Raw genomic sequence first — 20,761 nt, 5'->3', positions numbered from 1 at the left:
TTAATTTCAAGCAAAGTACTATACTTATTAACCTGCCAAAATGATCTTTTAAAACAGATTTGCTAAGCAGATGATAACTTGACCCCAATTACAAGGTGCATAAGATAGAGAATTAGCCCCAAGTGGAAGGACACAGAAAATCCCTCAAATTTGCTACATTCCCAATTTAAACCACTGTAGGGCTGCAGCATTCATTCCCCTGCAAAACTAGGTAATCCAGGCAGAGAAACCTTTCATTCCTCCTGAAGTCAGGCAAAAGTTTAAAATGCTCATCTGCCTTCAAGACGAATGAGATAAAATCCTAAAACATTTAGAAGAGATCAGTGGTCCACTAGTATTGCTAGATTTGGACAGTGGGGGTGGAGGAGAAACAGAAAAAGTACATGTATTACAAAAACTTAACATTCTTTACAAAAGGACTAGAGTACAAATGTGTGTCCTATTAAAAACATCAAGCCACTCAAAAAATGCATTGAACACTTCAGTTTCCCAACTAGTCAGTCACTCTGCTATTCTTGTTGAAATTATACAAAAAATTTACTTGATATTCTGTTAGAACATTAAATTGCAAAACACTATATAAAGCTCAGATCGATACATTTAAAGTGATTGCTAAACGCTTAGCAATATAGAAACTAATGAAAATATTCCCTCATTACTCAAACTACACTATCAATAATGAAAGAAGCTACAATTTTCTTGATAAGGTAGAAGTGTACATACCAATTTGAGTTTACTTACAATTTTATCATAGAAATCTTTTGGAAGCTTTGAAAGAATCTCAACAGGCTCTAAAAGTTCATAAGCATCCACAACAGGGGCTGCATCTTCCTCATCACCTATGAAGAAAACCATATGGCACTTTTACACTAAAATTCAGTGTCTTTTATGTATGACAAATCTGTCATCTAAGCTGCGACTCAAGTTAATAAACTTTCTCCATTTGTTAGCCACCTTGCTTCCAATTATCTATTCTCATTTATTCATACCAAAAGCACAAAATCTCTTCCCATATCACAAATTCTACCCACATTCTAGCAAAATTGCTCAGATACAGCTAACATGATGCTTCCCTACTCTTCCCCCACTGAAAGGTAACTTATTTTTAGGTGTATGTATGTTAGTGCACACCTCTAACAGTTAATTCTAACTCCTCTTCACTAACCCAAACACAGCCCAACTTGCCATGGCAAATATAATGAATATCTGGCCTTAAATACACCCTCTCCCCAATCTAAACTTCACAATTTACTGCTCGGTTGTTACCAGTTACACTTTCCACCTCCATCTTGGCTACATTGTCAAACACAAAGTTTAGGTTGTTACAAAAGCATACTAAGTTTTCTAAACTCTCAGACAAAAATTTAAAGTGTTTAGCACACAAACTGAATTTAGACATGCATCAGTATAAAATCACAAGTATGAATTTAGTTTTGTTCATCAGTTTAAGCTGAAAATACTCAGGCTATAGTATATACGGGTCATAAAACATGTTAAATACATTCTTATTTCTGCAAAAACCTCCCCATTCTTTATAATAAAGGTTGAGAAATGTTGCCAACAAATTCTAGCATATTAAGAAAAATGTCATGTAGGACATCAAAAACAGCTGCCTCCTGCCCTAATTTTCCTCCTTTTAATCCCATCTCCCAAGCAGACACTTTTTTGGAGTGATTCCATAATATCCAGCTTCTAGTACTCTTACCCATGTGGGCTTTCTTTACATGCAAGCCTAGACTAAATGCCAGAAAGCTATGACAGCTGACTGTCAAGCAGAGCCTCATCTGTTTTTTTTTAAAAAAACATCTACACAACTTGCACTTTCCAGATCTTTCCTAGATGTTATACCAGTGTAGCTTAGATTAATGTTTTATTGAATTAAATGGAAATTTTGATAAACTGATGCAAAGCTTCATCTAGAATCTAGAAAAGTCAAAGAATGTGGTGTGAAGGGCTTTAAAGAACCTGAATTTGAGCAATGTCGTTACCCTGAGATTTTCTTTAATCAATGTACTTCACTGACCTTCATCGTCATCACCTGCTGCTTGCTGTTGCTCAAACTTGCTTTTGAGATCTTGTTGAGAGCGCAAAAACCGTGTTTGCCTGGGAGCTGCAGTTGGCAATTTAACCCATTCTTCTTCAAGTTCTTTCAACTGAGGGAAAAAAAGTGTCTAAATTCTTATCTCCTCCAATATTTAGCAGTTGTGATACACCAATTACAAGTGTTACTGTATAAAATTAAAACATGAATGCATCATACCTGCACAGAGTTAATATTTTGCAGTGGTGGTCGTATGGCATCACGAATCCACTTGTAGACTTCCACTGCCAATAATTTGGCTTCATCTCGAACTGCTTTTTCTCGCGATTCAAATAATTTTGGCAAGACCTTGACAATTGGCTTGAGTTGTACTATTTTTGAACCAAATTCACTAAAACAAAATTAATAATTACATTGTGTAATTATCTTTGATTTTGATCAAGACATAAAATGTGGTTTAGATGGGTACTGATATATCATTTATCCCTAGGTATTATATGTCTCATAACTGAAGACAGAGAATGACTACTTCTGATTTAAGGCAACATGCAAACTTAATCATGATTTAAAAGACATTTGAATAAGTGGGTACATTCAGGAAAAAGTACACTTATTCCTGGGACAAAAAGATTTCTACAGTTATAAGCCAAGTAGAATATATCCTATACTTACCCAAGTGCTTTCCTTATCGTTTCTATACAGGCCACAACAATCTTGGGGTTTTTGTTGTCCAGTCCTTTAAGTAGCTCCTCTTGAACAGGCTCAGTCTTTTCTATTTCTATGTACATTAGACATATTTCTACCCCCAGCTCCTTGGCTCTGGCCTTCGGTTGGTTAAATACTTTATTTACAACTCCTGACACCACTTCTCCAGACGTTCTGAAATTACAAGAGACAGTAATTAGTTCGATACTCACAAAAAGCCAAACAACTTATCAGTTACTATTGTTAGCACAGAGAGTGCTATACTGTGAAGCATCTTTCTGACGAGATGTTAATCTTAGTCTGTCCTCTCAGGTGAAAGTAAAAACACCTATGTACTATTTGAAACAAGATCAGAAGATTTCCCCAGTATCCTGTCCAACATTTATCCCTCAATCAACACCATTTATCTTATTGCACTTTGTGGGATCTTGCTATGTGCAATTTAGATGCCACATTCCCTACATTACAACAGTGACTACACTTCAAAAAAGATACTTGAAGCGCTTTGGGGCATCCTGAGGTTGTGAAAGGTGTAATATAAATGCAAGGTCTTTCTTTCTTTAAAAGCACAAGAATACATTCTACCTTTCTCTAGTGGGTCCAACTGCAGACACAAGGCATACTACCCAAGTCATTTTGTAATAGGGTTGTTTCTAGCACAAAAAGGTAACGCCTACAGCAAAATACAATAAACACAATACAAGTCGATCTGTGTTTGTTCACTGAACTAGCATGCTAGAACTTTACATTTTAAATGATACCTGACCGCTATAAAAAAGTATTTGTACACTCAATTACAACTGAATTCAGATAAGCCTTCAACGTTGTCAAAGAAATTATGAAATTCAAGGAAAAAACACAAACAAAATGAACATTTTCCACATAACAGTGGCAGGAAGTAGGTAACTATCAATAAGTTCAACAAACTCATCAGATGCAGAAACCTGAACATCTTAGAGACTGCATCCTTTGATACTCTGGAGGTAACTCTTGCATTATGCAAGTATGTTGACATGATCATTAAATATTTGGTTAATTCTGCTGGTTTGATCTACCAAGTTCAAACCCATCCTAAAAATGATACATAAAAAGATGTTGATTCCAAAATCCAAGTAACAAAATCTCAGAAGTAAATATTCAACTCAAACATTTGTAAGCATGCCTTTACAATGAGAATTTTTGTCAGCTATTGATTTAAAAGATGAAAAACGACTAGTGCTTTTTCAAGAATTTACCTTCCTGCTACATGAGCATTTTCTATATAAGCAAGTGCTGCTTCCAATCCTTTCAGCTGAGCCACTGCATTTGAATCGGTTACAAATTTTTTGATTAATCCTAAATATTTTGACCATTCTGGGCTTTTTTCATCTTGAATCTTCTGAAACAACTTTGCAGCTTCTTCATAGCCATTCAATCTAGCTTTCCACACCTGAAACACATTTTTGGTTTTCATATTATATTCAGTCAGCATTCATAACAGTATAAGCAATATTACAATATCACCTGGTACTCTTTCATTTCTCTCTTTCTTCCTCCCCATCCACCCCTTCACCCAACATCTATGCATATGTACTTTCAAGCAAGAGTCACAACGAGTGTCAGTGAAGCTCATATGGTCTGTTGAAATTCAACCCTCTAATCTCCTAATGCTTACATTACCACCAACTTGAATCCCAATGTTTTTGTTTGTATTACACTGTCTGGCAGGCCATTCCAAACATTAATTTAAAAAGTCCTTCCTGAAATCAATTTTTAAATTTTACACTAGTTCCATTTATGTTCTCTAAACCTACTTTACTGTTTTACTTTGAAGAGGTAAATCGGTTTAATTTATCTGAACCATTTAATATTTCAATGAGGCCCCTTAACTGTTTTTATAGACTGCAAAGCACAAGAGGAAAGTGTAAGAGAAATATTGGTTATTGAAAGTACATCTCTTTGTAGTACAAAATAACTGTCTATTTCACTGTTTTAACACATTTCGATGCCATTAAGCTGTTCCTATAATGTTATTTCCTGATGTGGAGCAATTAAGCTAGGTGCTGTGGTCACTGTTCCCACCAACCCTTCCAGTTCCTCCTCTTCCTTCTCCCTCCACACCCCCACAACTCCAAACCCCACCTTTTGCAATAGAACCACTCAGACGCTCCTCATTATTGAATCATAGAATTATAACAGTACAGAAGGAAGCCATTTGGGCCCATTGTGCCTGCGCCAGCTCTTTGAAAAGCTATCCAATTAGTCCCATTCCCCAGCTCTTTCCCCCGTAGCAGTGCAAATTTCTCCATTTCAAGTATGTAATCCAATTCCCTTTTGAAAGTTACCACCAAATCTGCTTCCACCACCCTTTACGGCAGATCATAACTTGCGTAAAAAAATTCTCTCCCCTCTGGCTATTTTGCCAATTATCTTAAATGTGTCCCCTCTGGTTACCAACCCTCCTGCCAGTAGGAAAAGTTTCTCCCTATTGTTTTTTTAAAATCCCATAGAGCAGATGGAGACCACATTATAACCAGTAATGAAACTATCTTCACAAAAAGTCTGTTGTTACTTTCTATTATACAAAAGGGGACAGTACTTTGAACAAAAGAAAATTCCCCCATGCTCTTTCCCTTTTAAGCTGCTCTAATCTTCACTTATAATTCATCCCCTTACACAGGAATCAGTCTTGTTGCTATAGGTACTTTTCCAATGCATGTATGGTTCTTTTTGTAGCCTGGTGACCAAACACAACACTTCAGTGAGGCCTGACAACTGTACTGTAAACTCAGCTTTTGTAGGCTGTATATACGTATCCTAGTACTGACTTTGCAGAGCAGCTAAAAATGCTTTCAATGAACATTAACGGTTAAGTATCTGCTATTAGTTCCAGATCCCTTTCCAAGTTTTTAATCTTAACTCTATTCCATTCATTGTCGACCACCCACATTTTTGATTCAACAATATTTTATATCAGTATTACATTTTATTTGCCATGTCTGTCCAATTGTGTAACCATTAAACTGCTCTCTTGCCCATTGGGTATCCTTTCTTTGCTACTCTCATTTTAGTGTCAACAAATGACAGGTTTACTGTTAATTTCAGTATCCAGTTCATTTATGTAGATTAGAAAGCACAGTCCAAGTCCAATTCCCTCCAGAGCACCATTCAATTCTTCCTCTCCCTCCCGACCCCAATTAGCCTGATATTAGACTTTTAGCATCTGAGTTCCAGTTCCAATCTGTGGCCTGGATTTTCATTACAGGTCTTCTCACATGTATTTTCTGCTGGACTATCATTATTCTAGTCTTGGTCTGCTTCCAAAGACTCAGTTTCTTGCTCCGCTAGGAATTTTTCACTGCACTGAACTAGTTTTGATCTGTTCCTGCTGCTTCATTAACCTGCTCTGGATTCTGCTCCCTTGCTGAATGATCTCTGCTTTGCTGCTTTCCATGGCCACTGAGTCCATTCATCCATTAGAACTCGCTCAGTCACACTTTGCTGTACTCCAACCGCTGGTCCCGATCTGGAGTGCTTCTTACCTCCCCTAAAGCTATTCCTCAACTACAATGACCTTGTGTATTTGCCTTCCATCCCACCCTGGCTCCCTGGGCTTCACTGCTCTTGGTCCTTGGTCCATCCCACTACCCCTTGCTCCCCTGCTGACATCCGCTGCAGAATACAAATACACAAGGCCATTAGGCACCTCCACTGGACCCCTGGCAACCTTTGCTGGCTCCTGGTCGTCTCTCCAACTCCTTGTCTACTTTCCACTGAACAACCACTAGCAGCGCGCAGACTGATGCTTTGCTTCTTCTACACCTCCTTGATTCACTCCCTCACCACAGCTGTGACCAAATCGGGACATTGATTTATGGATGCTGGAAGTTACCTCGATCCCATCTAAAAGTCAACTTCATCCAACCACAGCATCAAACTTTAACTTGGGACATTGTCATATAATCTCCTCCCCGTAACCAGGATATGTAACTACAGTGACATTGTGGCCCTTATCACCAAATCAAACCTTGCTCTCCTCTGGGCACTTCACTTTGATCCATCCCTATTGCTTCTTTAAAATTCTTGTTCGCTACCTCCTCCCTCTCCCCTCCCCAAGCTTATCGGATCCTCCCTCAGCCTCTGAACTGAGCAACTCTTCGTCCTTAGGGGATTTTAATCTCCACTTCAACACCTTCCTCTTTTGCCTTTGATTTCACTGTCCTCCTGACAACCCTAATCCTCTTCCTCCATTGAAACTCGCCTACCCATAATCACAGCCACCACCTCGATCGTGTCATCTTGACCAAGGTGGAGAGCATCTCCACAAGGAGACCACTTCCTTGTATCATTCATTACCCACACCCCCCTGCATCTGTCTCTGGACAAAATAATTCTCCCAGGTCACATACAATTACACTTTGAAACTGCTAATTTGCTAGTCTTTCACCTTCTATTCAGCACAATATTTCTGCAGCAGGCTATCTGCTCAACCACGTCCTCATCGCCAGCATGGATGCCTGTGGCTCTGACACCCCCCCACCCCCCGATAGGGACCCCATCTTCCCTCCCTCACATCCAAGAAGCGCACAGTTGAGCTATTCTAATGTACAACTGGTTCAACCATCCATCACCAGTTCTGACTGGACCAGATCAAGTGCAATCAGGTCTGACTCTGCTGCCAAAACTACCAGATAACACCCATTTTTTTTTCTCTGCACTACCAACACCTTCTTAAACCCCTCTTCCCTTGCCCCTAACAAGTGCGAGGATTCATGGACTTCTTGGTCAAAGATTGAGATACATCTGCCTCGCCTACTTCCTGCCCCCTTCACTAGCCATGAACCCATCATCTTTCCCTAGTTTCTCTCCCATCTCCCCTTATGTCCTCTCCCAGCTCATCGACTCACCTCCTATTCCTTTGACCCCATTTCCATGAAACTGCTAATCACCCACTTTCCCTTTCCAGCCCCCATGCTAGCTGACATTCCATAGTTCCTTCTCCTCAGGTACTGTCCCCTCCCTTTCAAAACCATATTCATTACCCCACCCCTACCCTCTGTCCTGGCAAAGGGTTTTTATTCGTTCTTAGGAAGTGAGTGTTGCTGGCAAGGCCAGCATTTGTTGCCCATCCCTATTCCCCAGAGGTGGTGGTGCAGTTTTATGCAACTGAGAAGTGGCCTACCAAGCTACTATTGAATAGACCAGGCCTATGCTCTCTGAAGTTTAGAAGAATGAGAGGTGATCTCATTGAAACATATCAGATTCTAAGAGGGATTGACAGGGTAGATGCTGAGAGGTTGTTTCCCCTGGCTGGAGAATCTAGAACGAGGGGAACACAGTCTCAGGTTAAGGGGTCAGCCATTTAAGACTGCGATGAGGAGGAATTTCTTCACTCAGTGTTGTGAATCTTTGGAATTTTCAACCCCAGAGGCTGTGGGTGCTGAGTCGTTGAATATATTCAAGGCTGAGATAAATAGATTTTTGGACTCTAGGGGAATCAAGGGATTATGGGGATCAGGCGAGAAAGTGGAGTTGAGATCGAAGATCAGCCATGATCTTATTGAATGGCGAAGCAGGCTCAAGGGGCCGCATGGCCTACTCCTGCTCCTATTTCTTATGTTCAGGGGGTAGTTAAGAGGCAACTATGTTAGTGTGGCACTGAAGTCACATACAGGCCAGGAAGGGGTAGCAGATTTCCTTCCCTAAAAAAGGATATTGGTGAACCAGTTTGGTTTTTACAACAATGGCAGCTTTATGGTCACCTTTATCAATACCAGCTTTTTAGTTCCTTGGTTATTTTTGTAAACCATCCCATCGCCATCCTCCCATTCCTCTCCAAAATCCTTCAACATGTCATTTCCCAAATACATGCCCATCTTTCCCACAAAACCATAATTGAATCTCTCCAATCAGATTTCTGCCCCTGCCACAGCACTGAAAGAGCCCTAATCAAAGTCAAAAATGACATCCTCTGTAGCTGTGGAGCATTATCCATCCACGTTATCTGCAGCCTTTTGGCAGGTCAATCTCACCACTCTCGTCCAATACCTCTCCTCCGTTGTCCAGCTCAGTAGGGCTGCCCCCGCTTAGTTCCACTCTTACCTATCTGATGAGGGATACAGCATCCCCAGCAAAAGGCTCTTACCACCCCTGCACCATTGTCTCTGGAATCCCTCAAAGAGCTATCCATGGCTCCCTCCTCCTTATCTCCAAAGTGCAGCATGTAGATATCATCTAAAGACACAAGGTCAGTTTCCACATATATGCTGATGGCACCGAACTCTACCTTCCCACCACCTGTCTCAAACCCTTTACTGCCTGTGCTGTCAGACTGTTTTGGATGAGCAGCAGTTTCCAACATCGGACAGACAGAAACCATCGTCTTCAACCCCATACACAGAATCTGTACCCTTTCCACCAATTCCACCCATCTCCCCAGACATGGTCACAGATTAAACCAGAAAGCTCGCAATCTCTATGCCTTATTTCAACCCTGAGCTGAGCTTTCAACCCAATATCCTCTCTATCACAAAGACCGCCTACTTCCACCTCCATCCCAGCTCATCTGCTGCAGAAGCCCTCATTTATGCCTTTGTCCCCCCCAGACTTGACTATTCCAATGCTCTTCTGCTTACCTTCCATCCACCATGATCTATAAACTTCAGCTTATCCAAAACTCTGCTGTCCATATCCTGTCCTGCACCAAGTCTCACCCATCACCCCATCTAGCATCATATACCTGTGAACTGAAACACCGTGGGACATTTTTCTATGTTATAAGGCACTATATAAATGTAAGTTGTGTCAATAGTTATGAGAGCCCACCACGAAGTTAGCTGGGTAGTTTAATTGAAATTAATTACCATTCATAGCGAGAATTGGAAGGGACAGTGACTAGCAGTTCCTGCACAATGTGGGAGTTGCAAGTCATAGATTTTAACACGGGCAATCAGCAGGAAGTATTTCCAAGTAATCTTGAGATTACTTAAGCTCGAGATCTCAGAATTTAAGGCGGAGTTGGAAACAATTGGACATATCAGAAAGTAGTCACCCTGCTGAAAGGGCTAGCAGTAAAGGAAATAGTAGTGATAATCCACAGATCAAGGAACATGTGGAATGATGAACTGAAGCAGGAATTTCCAAAGCATGTTACCCTTCCCAACAAATTCGAAGTACCAGCTTCCTGTAGGAAGGATGAGGACTCTGGGCAGGACCATCAAGTGCACTACAATGGCACCAAAGAATGACAGGGATTTCCAAAGCAAGCTGCCTTGGTGGAGGTGGGGGGCGGGGTTTAAGCAATAGTTACAAATTTCATGATAATAGGATTCAGTCATACACTGAGATGATAAGAGTCCAAAGTTAAAAATTCAAGGACCCGTGGTGGGTTGAAGTTGACTTGTAGAGAGTGGAGTCAGCTTGGAACATCCACAAACGAGGGTCCAAGTTTGGATATACTTGCGGATAGGATGTAGATCCAGGAACCATTCAACGGGCAAACCATCAGTGGAATCAGAGGGTCGAGAAAAGTGAAGACTTGACCATGAGCCAAGAATTTGTGGGATATAGCTGTGAGCCATATTTGCCTAAATAACTGATTGCACATCAAAGCATGTAAACCAATATACTGCATTTGAAAATCATACTCCATAAGGAGTGTTCTTTCCTTTCTATTAGAATTCAAACTGCCAAACTACTCTTACACTGTTGTGACACTGGAAGAATGAGTATTATGCTTAACATCTTAATCTTCATCTCAAAGGCCTTCTTTGCACCCTAATATCCCTTCTCATCTGTTTCAGCAAATTTCTGTACATTCTCAGTTTCACACCCCTTCTTCTCCCCTCCCCTCCCACCATTAGTCTTCAAACTCCTACTTAATTTATCCATTGTCTGCTGCTTTTTTATTTTTTAGTTGAATTAGTAAACAGAAGAATATTTTGACCAACTAAGGCTCCCAAAAATTTGTGCAAAATTAATCCAAGGCACTTCACCAAGAGACTCTCAATTAATCATCGTTGAAACAGCTACTGTACTACAACATTTCTCACCTGTTATAGCATAATAGGAGCAGGTAAAGTCACACCTTGTACAGAGTCATCAGGCAAATTGATAGATGACATTTCAAATTTACACATAGGGTGGCATAGCTTAACAGAAATTTCAGTCCTTCTGCTGTTGTGACTTTGATCAGCTTTCAAATTCTGGAAATAAATTCACAGGGGCCCATTCTTGCCCAAATAGAGCAAAATTTAGTTAACAAATAATAATTTCTCCAATCTATAGTTGTCATCTTAGGTAGTTTAAAAAGGTCTTAATGGTGTTCCATTTTTTAAAATTTATAGATCTGTCAACAATATTCTGTTAATTTCTTTTAATTATCCCCCCCATTCTTTTAAATTCTACCTTTCCAAAAAAAGTCCAAAAAAACTAGTGCTGATTGCCAAATCTTAAAATTGAATTATATCATTGTCACTAGTCTGGAGAGATTCCACTAATTGAGTTAATGAATGTCTCTCTGATAACTTGCGAGAAGCAGATTTAAAATGAGTTACCCTTAGTGAAGTCCTTGATTTATCAGATCAAAAAGCAAGTATGTATCAAATTCACTCATTCCAATTTCTTTGCCCAAGTTCTATGACAAAGTTCCAATTTATATTGGTGATTAAAGTCACACATTGATATATGCAGGGCATGTAAAGACATCAAACAATTAGGAGCCAGAACATGGGCTAATTTTTCCCTCCCCTAGCCCAGGGTCAATCAATTTCAGTGCCTCAGTGATATTAGCCTCAAGTGCTAATATATCATAACTCAGCACACACAATGCATCAAACCTCTCATCTCTATGGCTTATTACCAAATGAGAAGGGTTTCAAAATTTAAGCTTTGACACAGTTAGCTCAGTCCAACTTGATTGTCACCTGTTTTGTAGTTTCTACAATTTTCAATTTTCAGGAGAAAGATTTCAACAGTTGGCTGTACCCACTTAAAAGCTCAATTGCTGGAGTGTAGGATAATTGCTCATTTCCCACCAGCACTCCAAAAGTTTACAGAGCAACTCAGTTAATCGGCACTTTCATTTTCAAACCATTTACACCTCTTCACTGGGACTTCAGCGGTAGCTTCAATGGGGTTGGGAACCAAAAAGTCTGGCAAAGTAAGTCTAACAAGCCCACCTTTTCTCCGTATCCCTCAATCCCTCCTGTTGCCACTCCAGTCTGCATTTATATAAGCACTGTTTTTTCATGTTAAGAATGCATTATATAAATGCAAGTTGTTGCTGCATTAAAGAGTTCCACCCAATTTTCCCCACGAAAGAGGGGAGATTGCTCTTCCTCACTTGTTCAGTGGTTTAAATTACTGGATTGTTATATTTAGTTACATCCACTTGGCAAGTCAGTAGCCAAGAAAGCTCCAATTTCTCTGCAAGCAAACCTTTATCAAAGTAACACCCACATAGCACGATATGCCAGAAGCAGGGGCAATAGCAATCAAATTCTGTTGTTGTGATTCACTAGCATGGTGCAGCCAACAAATTGCAACAGTTATCATGAAGTATAAAGAGATCTCAAACTGCCATAGGTAAAGCAAACCATGAATTATCTATATAAAAATTTGTTGCTCCTAAACCAAGCTTTGTGGAGTAAAGATATACATCTAAATGTTTTCAATGAAACTGTTCTGCACAGATTATCTACCTCAGATATGGTTAATGCTGATTAAAGCTTTAATTATTAATCCTCTACAAATATTTACTAAATCTTTCCAATCATACTTGCAACTTAAAATAAATCTTACACATACCTTATGCTCACACTTCTGGTCAATCGACAATTTCATCCACTCGCTTTCATCCCCCATGGTGAGTGTATAATGTGCTCACTAAACAGTAACCTGGAGAAATAAACACACATTACTAACCAAAACAGCATTTATAGCAGTAGACTCACTGTTCTCTCTGGGATAAAACTCTTGTTATACTGTTTTCCCCCTCCTCCCCCATTTAGCCACAGTTCAAAAGTAGTGTACAACTACCCAGCTATGCTCCTGAAATACTAGAAAGCAGCATAAAATGTACCACAATCTGGTCCTTGTGATCCAGTTTCAGGACAACTGCAAAACAGTATGGGTTCTAGATTCTACATGTACTTTTATGCAATACATTCTTAGTCAAATCACAGATCAGAAGTCTAAAATATAACTGGTCTGAAACAGTTCATTTCTACAGTAACTGGTGCCTATTTTAAATGGCCAGAAGAAGTTTAGAGTTACTAGTAGATCTCTTATGACATTACTCAGAATAAGCCAGAGGTGTCTTTTTAGAAGATGGGAGTTATGCCACATGGTATTACTAAGGCACTGACTTGTCAGCATGGGGGCAGCTCTGGAAGAATTCAGTAGGTAGGGAATGATTCTGACAGTACTGGGTGGGGTCTCAGATTCCAGCAGCATTATGGAGGGAGGTGTTTCAGAGGCACCCAAGGTCCCAGGAAATCTGGAGAGAAAAGATTAAGGAGCATATGGAGGGTAGTCTGGGAGTACTAGGATCAAATGACATTGGGAAAGTGATATAGGGATTGTGAGCACCGAGGAGTGTCCCAGGATCTGCAAACAGGGAAAGGTAGAGCAAAAAGCAAGGGTAGTAAGGGGTTTCAGAGCAGGTGTGAACCAAAAGCTAGTTTGCAGTATTGTGGTTGAACAGATCAGGCAGTAAAGGGGAGGAGTCTTGAGAGGGAGAAACCCAGGAGAATGGGATCCAAATAGCCCTAGGTTCTAACTGCATTTCTGCCCAGACCACAGCCCCTTTTGTGCCTCAGGTATTCTCCATCCACCACCCTGCTTTGTCCATCGTCAACCGTTTTTTGTCTTTACATTCCTGCCTTAAAGCATTTAACGGTAAATTCACACTTCTTAAATTTAATAAACGAAGAATCAAGCAAAGATGAGCATTTTGCCGATGTGGTCCCAGCATGTACTAGGAGTATAGAAGCAGAACATTTACCCTTTAGTGTAGTTGTTTAACATACAATCTTTAAAATCAACAAAATCTCCATAAACAAAATTTGCCTCAATACTCAAAAGCTCATTTACACAGCTGCTAAGCTTTTAAACAAAAAAATTCTTTAAGCCTCAAAAACTGGTGAAAGTTTTTTTTAAAAATTGAACAGCAATAAAAAAGGTGACAAACAGAAATCCATTATAGATGAACATTTCTGGTTAATTAGAACTGCAATCACAGGTCTGTATCAGCAGTTTGTGATGAATAGAAAACGGCATTTTTAAATAATCATCTACCTAAAACTTGTGGAATTTGTACCACCCAAGTGCCAGGCAATAATATTCTCCAACATGGTCCAATAACCTTCCCCTGATCTTCAACTGCACAATCACTGCCAAGTCTCCCACCATCAATATAGTGGGAGTGACCAGAAGCTTAATTGAGTCAGCCATATCAACCATAGCTACAAGAGGAGGTTAGAGGCTGGATACTTTACAATGAATGGTTCACCTCCTGACCGCGGTAGGGTTTTTAAACTCTAGGGTACGAGGCAAGAATAAACATTTTTCTAAATGGCTGGCTTTATTGACATTAAGATATGTCAGTTTTACAAATTAAGATGCTTACAACCTTATCTGGGAGCACAACACAGAAGCATGGGTCAATTGTTGATAAAATAAACAAGTAGTATTTAAAAGCAAGGTACCCCCACCCAATGCAATTTTTGGGGGCAGGGAGAGGGAAGCAAATACAATTGAATATATCAAAAGAAAATTGATATATTTTCTTTTGAACAAATGCTTCAAATTTTAAGAAAACAAACTAGATGTTGCTCCTTTATTTTCCCCCCCCATGTGCTACCACAATTATAGAGTACTAGTTGGAACTCATTTCAAATGGCATGTTTTTGGGCATCCCCACCTTAGGAAGGATATACTGACCTTGAAGAAAGTCCAGTGAACATTCATCTCAGGTATTATTCTGTTCATTTATCCATGATGAGAGACCGGGTAAACTTGGATTACATCCCTTGGAACTGAGGAGGCCAAGGGATAATCTGACTGAGTTGTTTAATGAAGAGAATTGATGGGGTAGATGCCGGTAACTCTACCCTCTAGCAGGGGACTCAAAGTAAGGGATTCAGAGCAAGAAAATGTAGAATTCAAACTAAAATCAGTTAAAAGGGAATCCAGGATAACAATGTGGAAATTTACAATAAGGTCAAGATGCAAAGTCAATTAAGGAGTTACTAAAGGAAGTAAGGATTTTTTTTTTAAATGGAGAAAAGGCAAGGAATTGGAATTTTAAAAATTGGAATGGTTTATGGCTAAATAGACTTAATGGGTCAAGTAACTCCTGATCCTATATGCACCAGTCAATATAGTAACTTCTCAAACTAGATTCTCCATTTTAGTATAATAAAAAGGTCAGCTTCTTTAAGACACCTGGATTTAAAAGATATAGTTCCTTCTGAATATATGGTGTCTAGACTGTTAAATTCTCAAGTTTAGCTTATGTATTCTCCAATTATTTGGTAACTTTAGGTAACCTTAAAAATAATTTCTTTAAAAATTATTTTCATCAACAAATTCCCATTTTTTCAGGTGATTAATCAGTTATAACTGATTTTCTCCTAAAACACAGCTCTGAAGATGCATTACATCCATGACGTCAACATATATTACGCACTAAATGCTGTGCTGACATTACAGGTGCAATATGCACATATGTTCTGACCCAATTCTTTGCAGGAAAAAAAATACTGGGCAAAAATACTGGGCAATTTGGAATTCTTTTCAAGGGGACCTGGATCTGTAGGTACTGCTGTGAAGATTATAAGCAAACATCAGTAAGTATGGAGCAAGAATAGCACAACTACCACAATTATAGTCCCCTGGCTATTGAGGCCAACATGTCACACAAAGTATTACTTACTAAACGATCAGACCTGTTCCCTTGGGCATAATCTTCAACAATTTTTATTCTCCCACCATTATAGTGGCAGGTAAGTGACTGGAGCCCCAATATACTAATTTAAAAAAACTTTATCATGGTTATCAATGAGAATCTGATCAGCCCCATAAAAGTGGTGTCTATGAACTGTTCAGTTTGAAGGTATTGCTAAAATTCCAAGGGAATTAAAATCAACATTCAAATTATACACTATTATAATGACACAAAGCTGGGGTGGAATATGAGCTGTGAGGAGGATGCAAAGAGGCTCCAATGTGATTTAGACAAGTTGGGTGAGTGGACAAGAACAGGGCAGATGCAGTATAACGTGGATAAATGTGAGGTTATCCACTTTGGTTGTAAAAGCAGAAAGGCAGATTATCTGAATAGTGATAGATTGGGAAAAGGGGAGGTGCAATGAAACCTGGTGTCCTTGTACACTAGTCACTGAAAGCGAGCATTCAGGTGCAGCAAGCGGTTAGGAAGGCAAATGGTACGTTGGACTTCATTGCAAGAGGATTTGAGTACAGGAGCAGGGATTTCTTACTGCAGTTATACAGGGCCTTGGTGAGACCACATCTGGAATACAGTAGGCAGTTTTGGTCTCCTTATCTGAGGAAGGATGTCCTTGCCATGGAGGGAGTGCAACGAAGGTTTACCAGACTGATTCCTGGGATGGCAGGACTGATGTATGAGGAGAGATTGGGTCGACTAGACCTATATTCACCAGAGTTTAGAAGAATGTGAGGGGATCTCATTGAAACATATAAAATTCTAACAGGACCAGACAGACTAGATGCAGGGAGGATGTTCCCGATGGCTGGGGAGTCCAGAACCAGGGGGTCACAGTCTCAGGATACGGGGTATGTCATTTAGACCAGAGATGAGGAGAAATTTCTTCACTCAGAGGGTGGTGAACCTGTGGAATTCTCAACCACAGAAGGCAGTGGAGACCAAGTCATTAAATATATTCAAGGCGGCGATAGATATATTTCTTAATGCTAAAGGGATCAAGGGGGAAAAAGTGGGAACAGGGTACTGAGTTAGACGATCAGCCATGATCATTTTGAATGGCGGAGCAGGCCTAAATGGCCGTATGGCCTACTCGTGCTCCTATTTTCTATCTTTCTATGTTTATTCTGTATTATTTTCTCTATAAATTTATCTTGTCCCACCACTAGTTTTTTTGTTGAAGGAGAAAAATCAAACACCTCGGGTTTTCTTTAAAATTTACAATAAGCACGAACTTTATAAAGAATCGTTATACTGGGTTCCATTGATGTAGGATTGGTAATGGAACAAGTTACTTCTAACCACAACTTTTATAGGTACCTTATAAACAGGAGTTTTTTTTTTAAAAAATCATTCTTGGGATATGGGTGTCATTAGCAAGGCTAACATGTATTGCCCAGTTGCCCTTAAGAATGTGGTGGTGAGCCTTCTTGAACAGCTGCAGTCCATGTGGTGATGGTGCTCCCACAGTGCTGTTAGATAGGGAGTTCCAGGATTTTGACCCAGCGACAATGAAGGAACGGCTAAATATGTCCAAGTCTGGATGGTGTGAGACTTGGAGACGATGATGTTCCCATACACCTGCTGTCCCTGTCCTTCTAGGAAGTGGAGGTCATGGTGCACCGGTGGTGGAGCGAGTGGATATTTAAGGTGGTGGATGGGCTGCCGATCAAGTGGACTATTTTGTCCTGGATTTGTGTCGAGCTTCTTGATTGTTGCACCTGCATCCATCCAGGCAAGTGGAGAGTATATCAGTACACTCAACTTGTGCTTAAGGGGGGTGGGGCTTTGGGGAGTCAGGAGGCGAGCCATTCGTCACAGAATGCCCAGCCTCTGACCTGCTCTTGCAGCCACAGTATTTATGTGGCTGGTCCAGTTGAGTTTCTGGTCAACGGCGATGCCCAGGATGTTGATAGTGAGGGATTTGATGATTGCCATTGAATGTCATGGGGAGGTGGTCTTGTGGGTGATATGAATGTTTCTTGCCACTTAATCAGCCCAAGCCTGGATGTCATCCAGGTCTAGCTGCATACAGACATGGACTGTTCCATTATCTGAAGAACTGCAAACAGAGCTGAACATAGTAGAATCATCAGCAAACAGCCACACTTCTAACCTTATGACACAGGGAAGGTCACTGATGAAGCAGCTGAAGATAGTTGCGCCTAAGATACAGCCTTGAGGAGTTTCTGCAGCAGCATCCTGCAGCAGAGATAATTGGCCTCCAACAACCACCTTCCTTTGTACTAGATATAACTCTAGACATTGGAAAGATTTCTCCCCCCACCCCCCGATTCCCACTGACTTCAGTTTTACTAAGACTTCTTGGTACCACACTCAGTCAAATACTGCCTGTAGCACTATTTGCATTTCATTAAAATGGTTCATCACTTCTGCAATGCATGTTCCCTCTCAGACAGAAGTGGCCAAATTTAGGCTCTCTGTGGCATGACATCATGACCCGACACCCAGCAAACAAGAGTAAAAACCTGCCACTTTGTGATTGGACAGTGGGGGGGTTTAGAAATGCACATTAGAACACCTGTGTCCAGACGGTATAGTATGCCTACTTAAATATTGGCAGCAGGTTTTCCCCTCCTTCATTTTCAGCCCTACATACTAAGAATCATTTGAATTTTTTTTTTAAAAAGTTAATTCATGGGATGTGGGTGTTCTGGCAAGGTCAGCATTTAATGCCCATCCCTAATTGCCCTTGAGAAGGTGGTGGTGGTGAGCCTCCTTCTTGAACTGCTGCAGTCCATGTAGTGAAGGTTCTCCCACAGTGCTGTTCTGGGATTTTGATCCAGCGACGATGAAGGAACGGCGATATATTTCCAAATCAGGATGGTGCGTGACTTGGAGGGGAAAGTGCAAGTGGTGCTGTTCCCATACGCCTGCTGCCCTTGTCCTTCCAGGTGGTAGAGGTCATGGGATTCGGAGGTGCTGTCGAAGCAACCCTGGCGAATTGCTGCAGTGCATCTTGTAGATGGTACATACTGCAGCCACAGTGCGTCGGTAGTGGAGAGATTGAATGTTTATGGTGGTGGACGGGGCGCCAATCGAGCGGGCTGCTTTGTCCTGGATGGTGTCGAGCTTCTTGAGTGTTGTTGGAGCTGCACTCATCCAGGCAAGAGGAGAGTATTCCATCACACTCCTGACTTGTGCCTTGTAGATGGTGGAAAGGTTTTGGGGAGTCAGATGAGTCACTCGCCGCAGAATACCCAGCCTCTGACCTGCTCTTGTAGCCACAGTATTTATATGGCTGGTCCAGTTAAGTTTCTGGTCAATGGTGACCCCCAGGATGTTGATGGTGGGGGATTCGGCAATGGTAATGCTGTTGAATGTCATGGGGAGGTGGTTAATACTCTCTTGTTGGAGATGGTCATTGCCTGGCACATGTCTGGTGCAAATGTTACTTGCCACTTATCAGCCCAAGCCTGGATGTTGTCCAGGTCTTGCTGCATGCAGACATGGACTGTTCCATTATCTGAGGGGTTGCGAATGGAACTGAACACTGTGCAATCAAACATCCCCACTTCTGACCTTGTGATGGAGGGAAGGTCATTGATGAAGCAGCTGAAGATGGTTGGGCCTAGGACACTGCCCTGAGGAGCTCCTGCAGCAATATCCCAGGGCTGAGATAATTGGCCTCCAAAAACCACCACCATCTTCCTTTGTGCTAGGTATGACTCCAGCTGCTGGAGAGTTTTCCCCAATTCCCAGTGACTTCAATTTTACTAGGGCTCCTTGATACCCCAATCAGTCAAATGCTGCCTTGATGTCAAGGACTGTCACTCACACCTCACCTCTGGAATTCAGCTCCTTTTGTCCAAGTTTGGAACAAGGCTGTAATGAGGCCTGGAGCCAAGTGGTCCTGGCAGAACTCAAACTGAGCATCGGAGAGCAGGTTATTGGTGAGTAAGTGCCGCTTGATAGCGCAGTCGACGACAACATCCATCACTTTGCTGACGAAAGAGTGTAGACTGATGGGGCAGTAATTGGCTGGATTGGATTTGTCCTGCTTTTTGTGGGCAAATCATACCTGGGCAATTCTCCACTTTGACAGGTAGATGCCAGTGTTGTAGCTGTACTGGAACAGCTTGACTAGAGGCACGGCTAGTTCTGGAGCATAAGTCTTCAGCACTACTGTTGGCATTTTGTCGGGGCCTATAGCCTTTGCTGTACCCAGTGCACTCTGCCGTTTCTTGATATCACGTGGAGTGAATCGAATTGGCTGAAGACTGGCTTCTGTGATGGTGGGGAATCTCGGGAGGAGACAGAGATGGATCATCCTCTCCACACTTCAGGCTGAAGATGGTTGCAATCGCTTCAGCCTTGTCTTTTGCACTCACATGCTGGGCTCTGCCATCATTGAGGATGGGGATGTTTGCAGAGCCTCCTCCTCCCGTTAGTTGTTTAATTGTCCACCACCATTCACAACTGCATGTGGCAGGACTACAGAGCTTTGATCTGATCCATTGGTTTGGGATTGCTTAGCTCTGTCTATAGCATGCTGCTTTCGCTGTTTAGCAGGCATTTAGTCCTGCGTTGTAGCTTCACTGGGTTGGCACGTCATTTTTAGGTATGCCCGGTGCTGCTCCTGGCATGCTCTACTACACTCCTCATTGAGCCCAAGTCGATCCCCTGGCTTGATGGTGATGGTCGAGTGAGGGATATGCCAGGCTAAGAGGTTACAGATGTGATAGAATACAATTCTGCTGCTGCTGATGGCCCACAGCACCTCATGGATGCCCAGTTTTGAGCTGCTAGATCTGTTCTGAATCTATCCCATTTAGCGCAGAGGTAGTGCCACACAACACATTGCATGGCATCCTAAGTGTGAAGACAGGACTTCGTCCCACATGGACTGTGCAGTGGTCATTCCTACCAATACTGTCTTGGACAGATGCATCTGCAACCCGGGGGGGGGGGGGGCGTAGGTAAGATTGGCGAGGACGAGGTCAAGTAGGTTTTTCCCCTCGTGTTGGTTCTCTCACCACCTGCTGCAGGCGCAGTCCGGCAGCTACGTCCTCAGGACTCAGCTAGTCGTGGTGCTACCGAGCCACTCT

General features: G+C 41.4%; 1 protein-coding gene across 4 annotated transcripts in view; it reads right to left on the bottom strand.

Moving 5' to 3' along the window:
- The window catches only part of ckap5 (cytoskeleton associated protein 5), a 113,826-nt gene that overhangs the window by 89,931 nt on the left and 3,134 nt on the right, over positions 1–20,761 (bottom strand). For all 4 annotated transcript variants that reach the window (XM_067994060.1, XM_067994062.1, XM_067994064.1 and 1 more), the window contains exons 2-7: positions 12,533–12,622; positions 3,982–4,175; positions 2,714–2,920; positions 2,261–2,432; positions 2,024–2,153; positions 742–839 (exon numbers count right to left, since the gene is read on the bottom strand). In XM_067994060.1, the coding sequence (XP_067850161.1) occupies positions 742–839; positions 2,024–2,153; positions 2,261–2,432; positions 2,714–2,920; positions 3,982–4,175; positions 12,533–12,589 (858 nt within the window). In that variant the 5' untranslated portion in view covers positions 12,590–12,622. The remainder of the gene's footprint in view (positions 1–741; positions 840–2,023; positions 2,154–2,260; positions 2,433–2,713; positions 2,921–3,981; positions 4,176–12,532; positions 12,623–20,761) is intronic.

Source organism: Heptranchias perlo, chromosome 12 (genome assembly GCF_035084215.1).
Source record: "Heptranchias perlo isolate sHepPer1 chromosome 12, sHepPer1.hap1, whole genome shotgun sequence".
Taxonomy (NCBI): domain Eukaryota; kingdom Metazoa; phylum Chordata; class Chondrichthyes; order Hexanchiformes; family Hexanchidae; genus Heptranchias; species Heptranchias perlo.
This window is presented reverse-complemented; position numbering and strand designations above follow the sequence as displayed.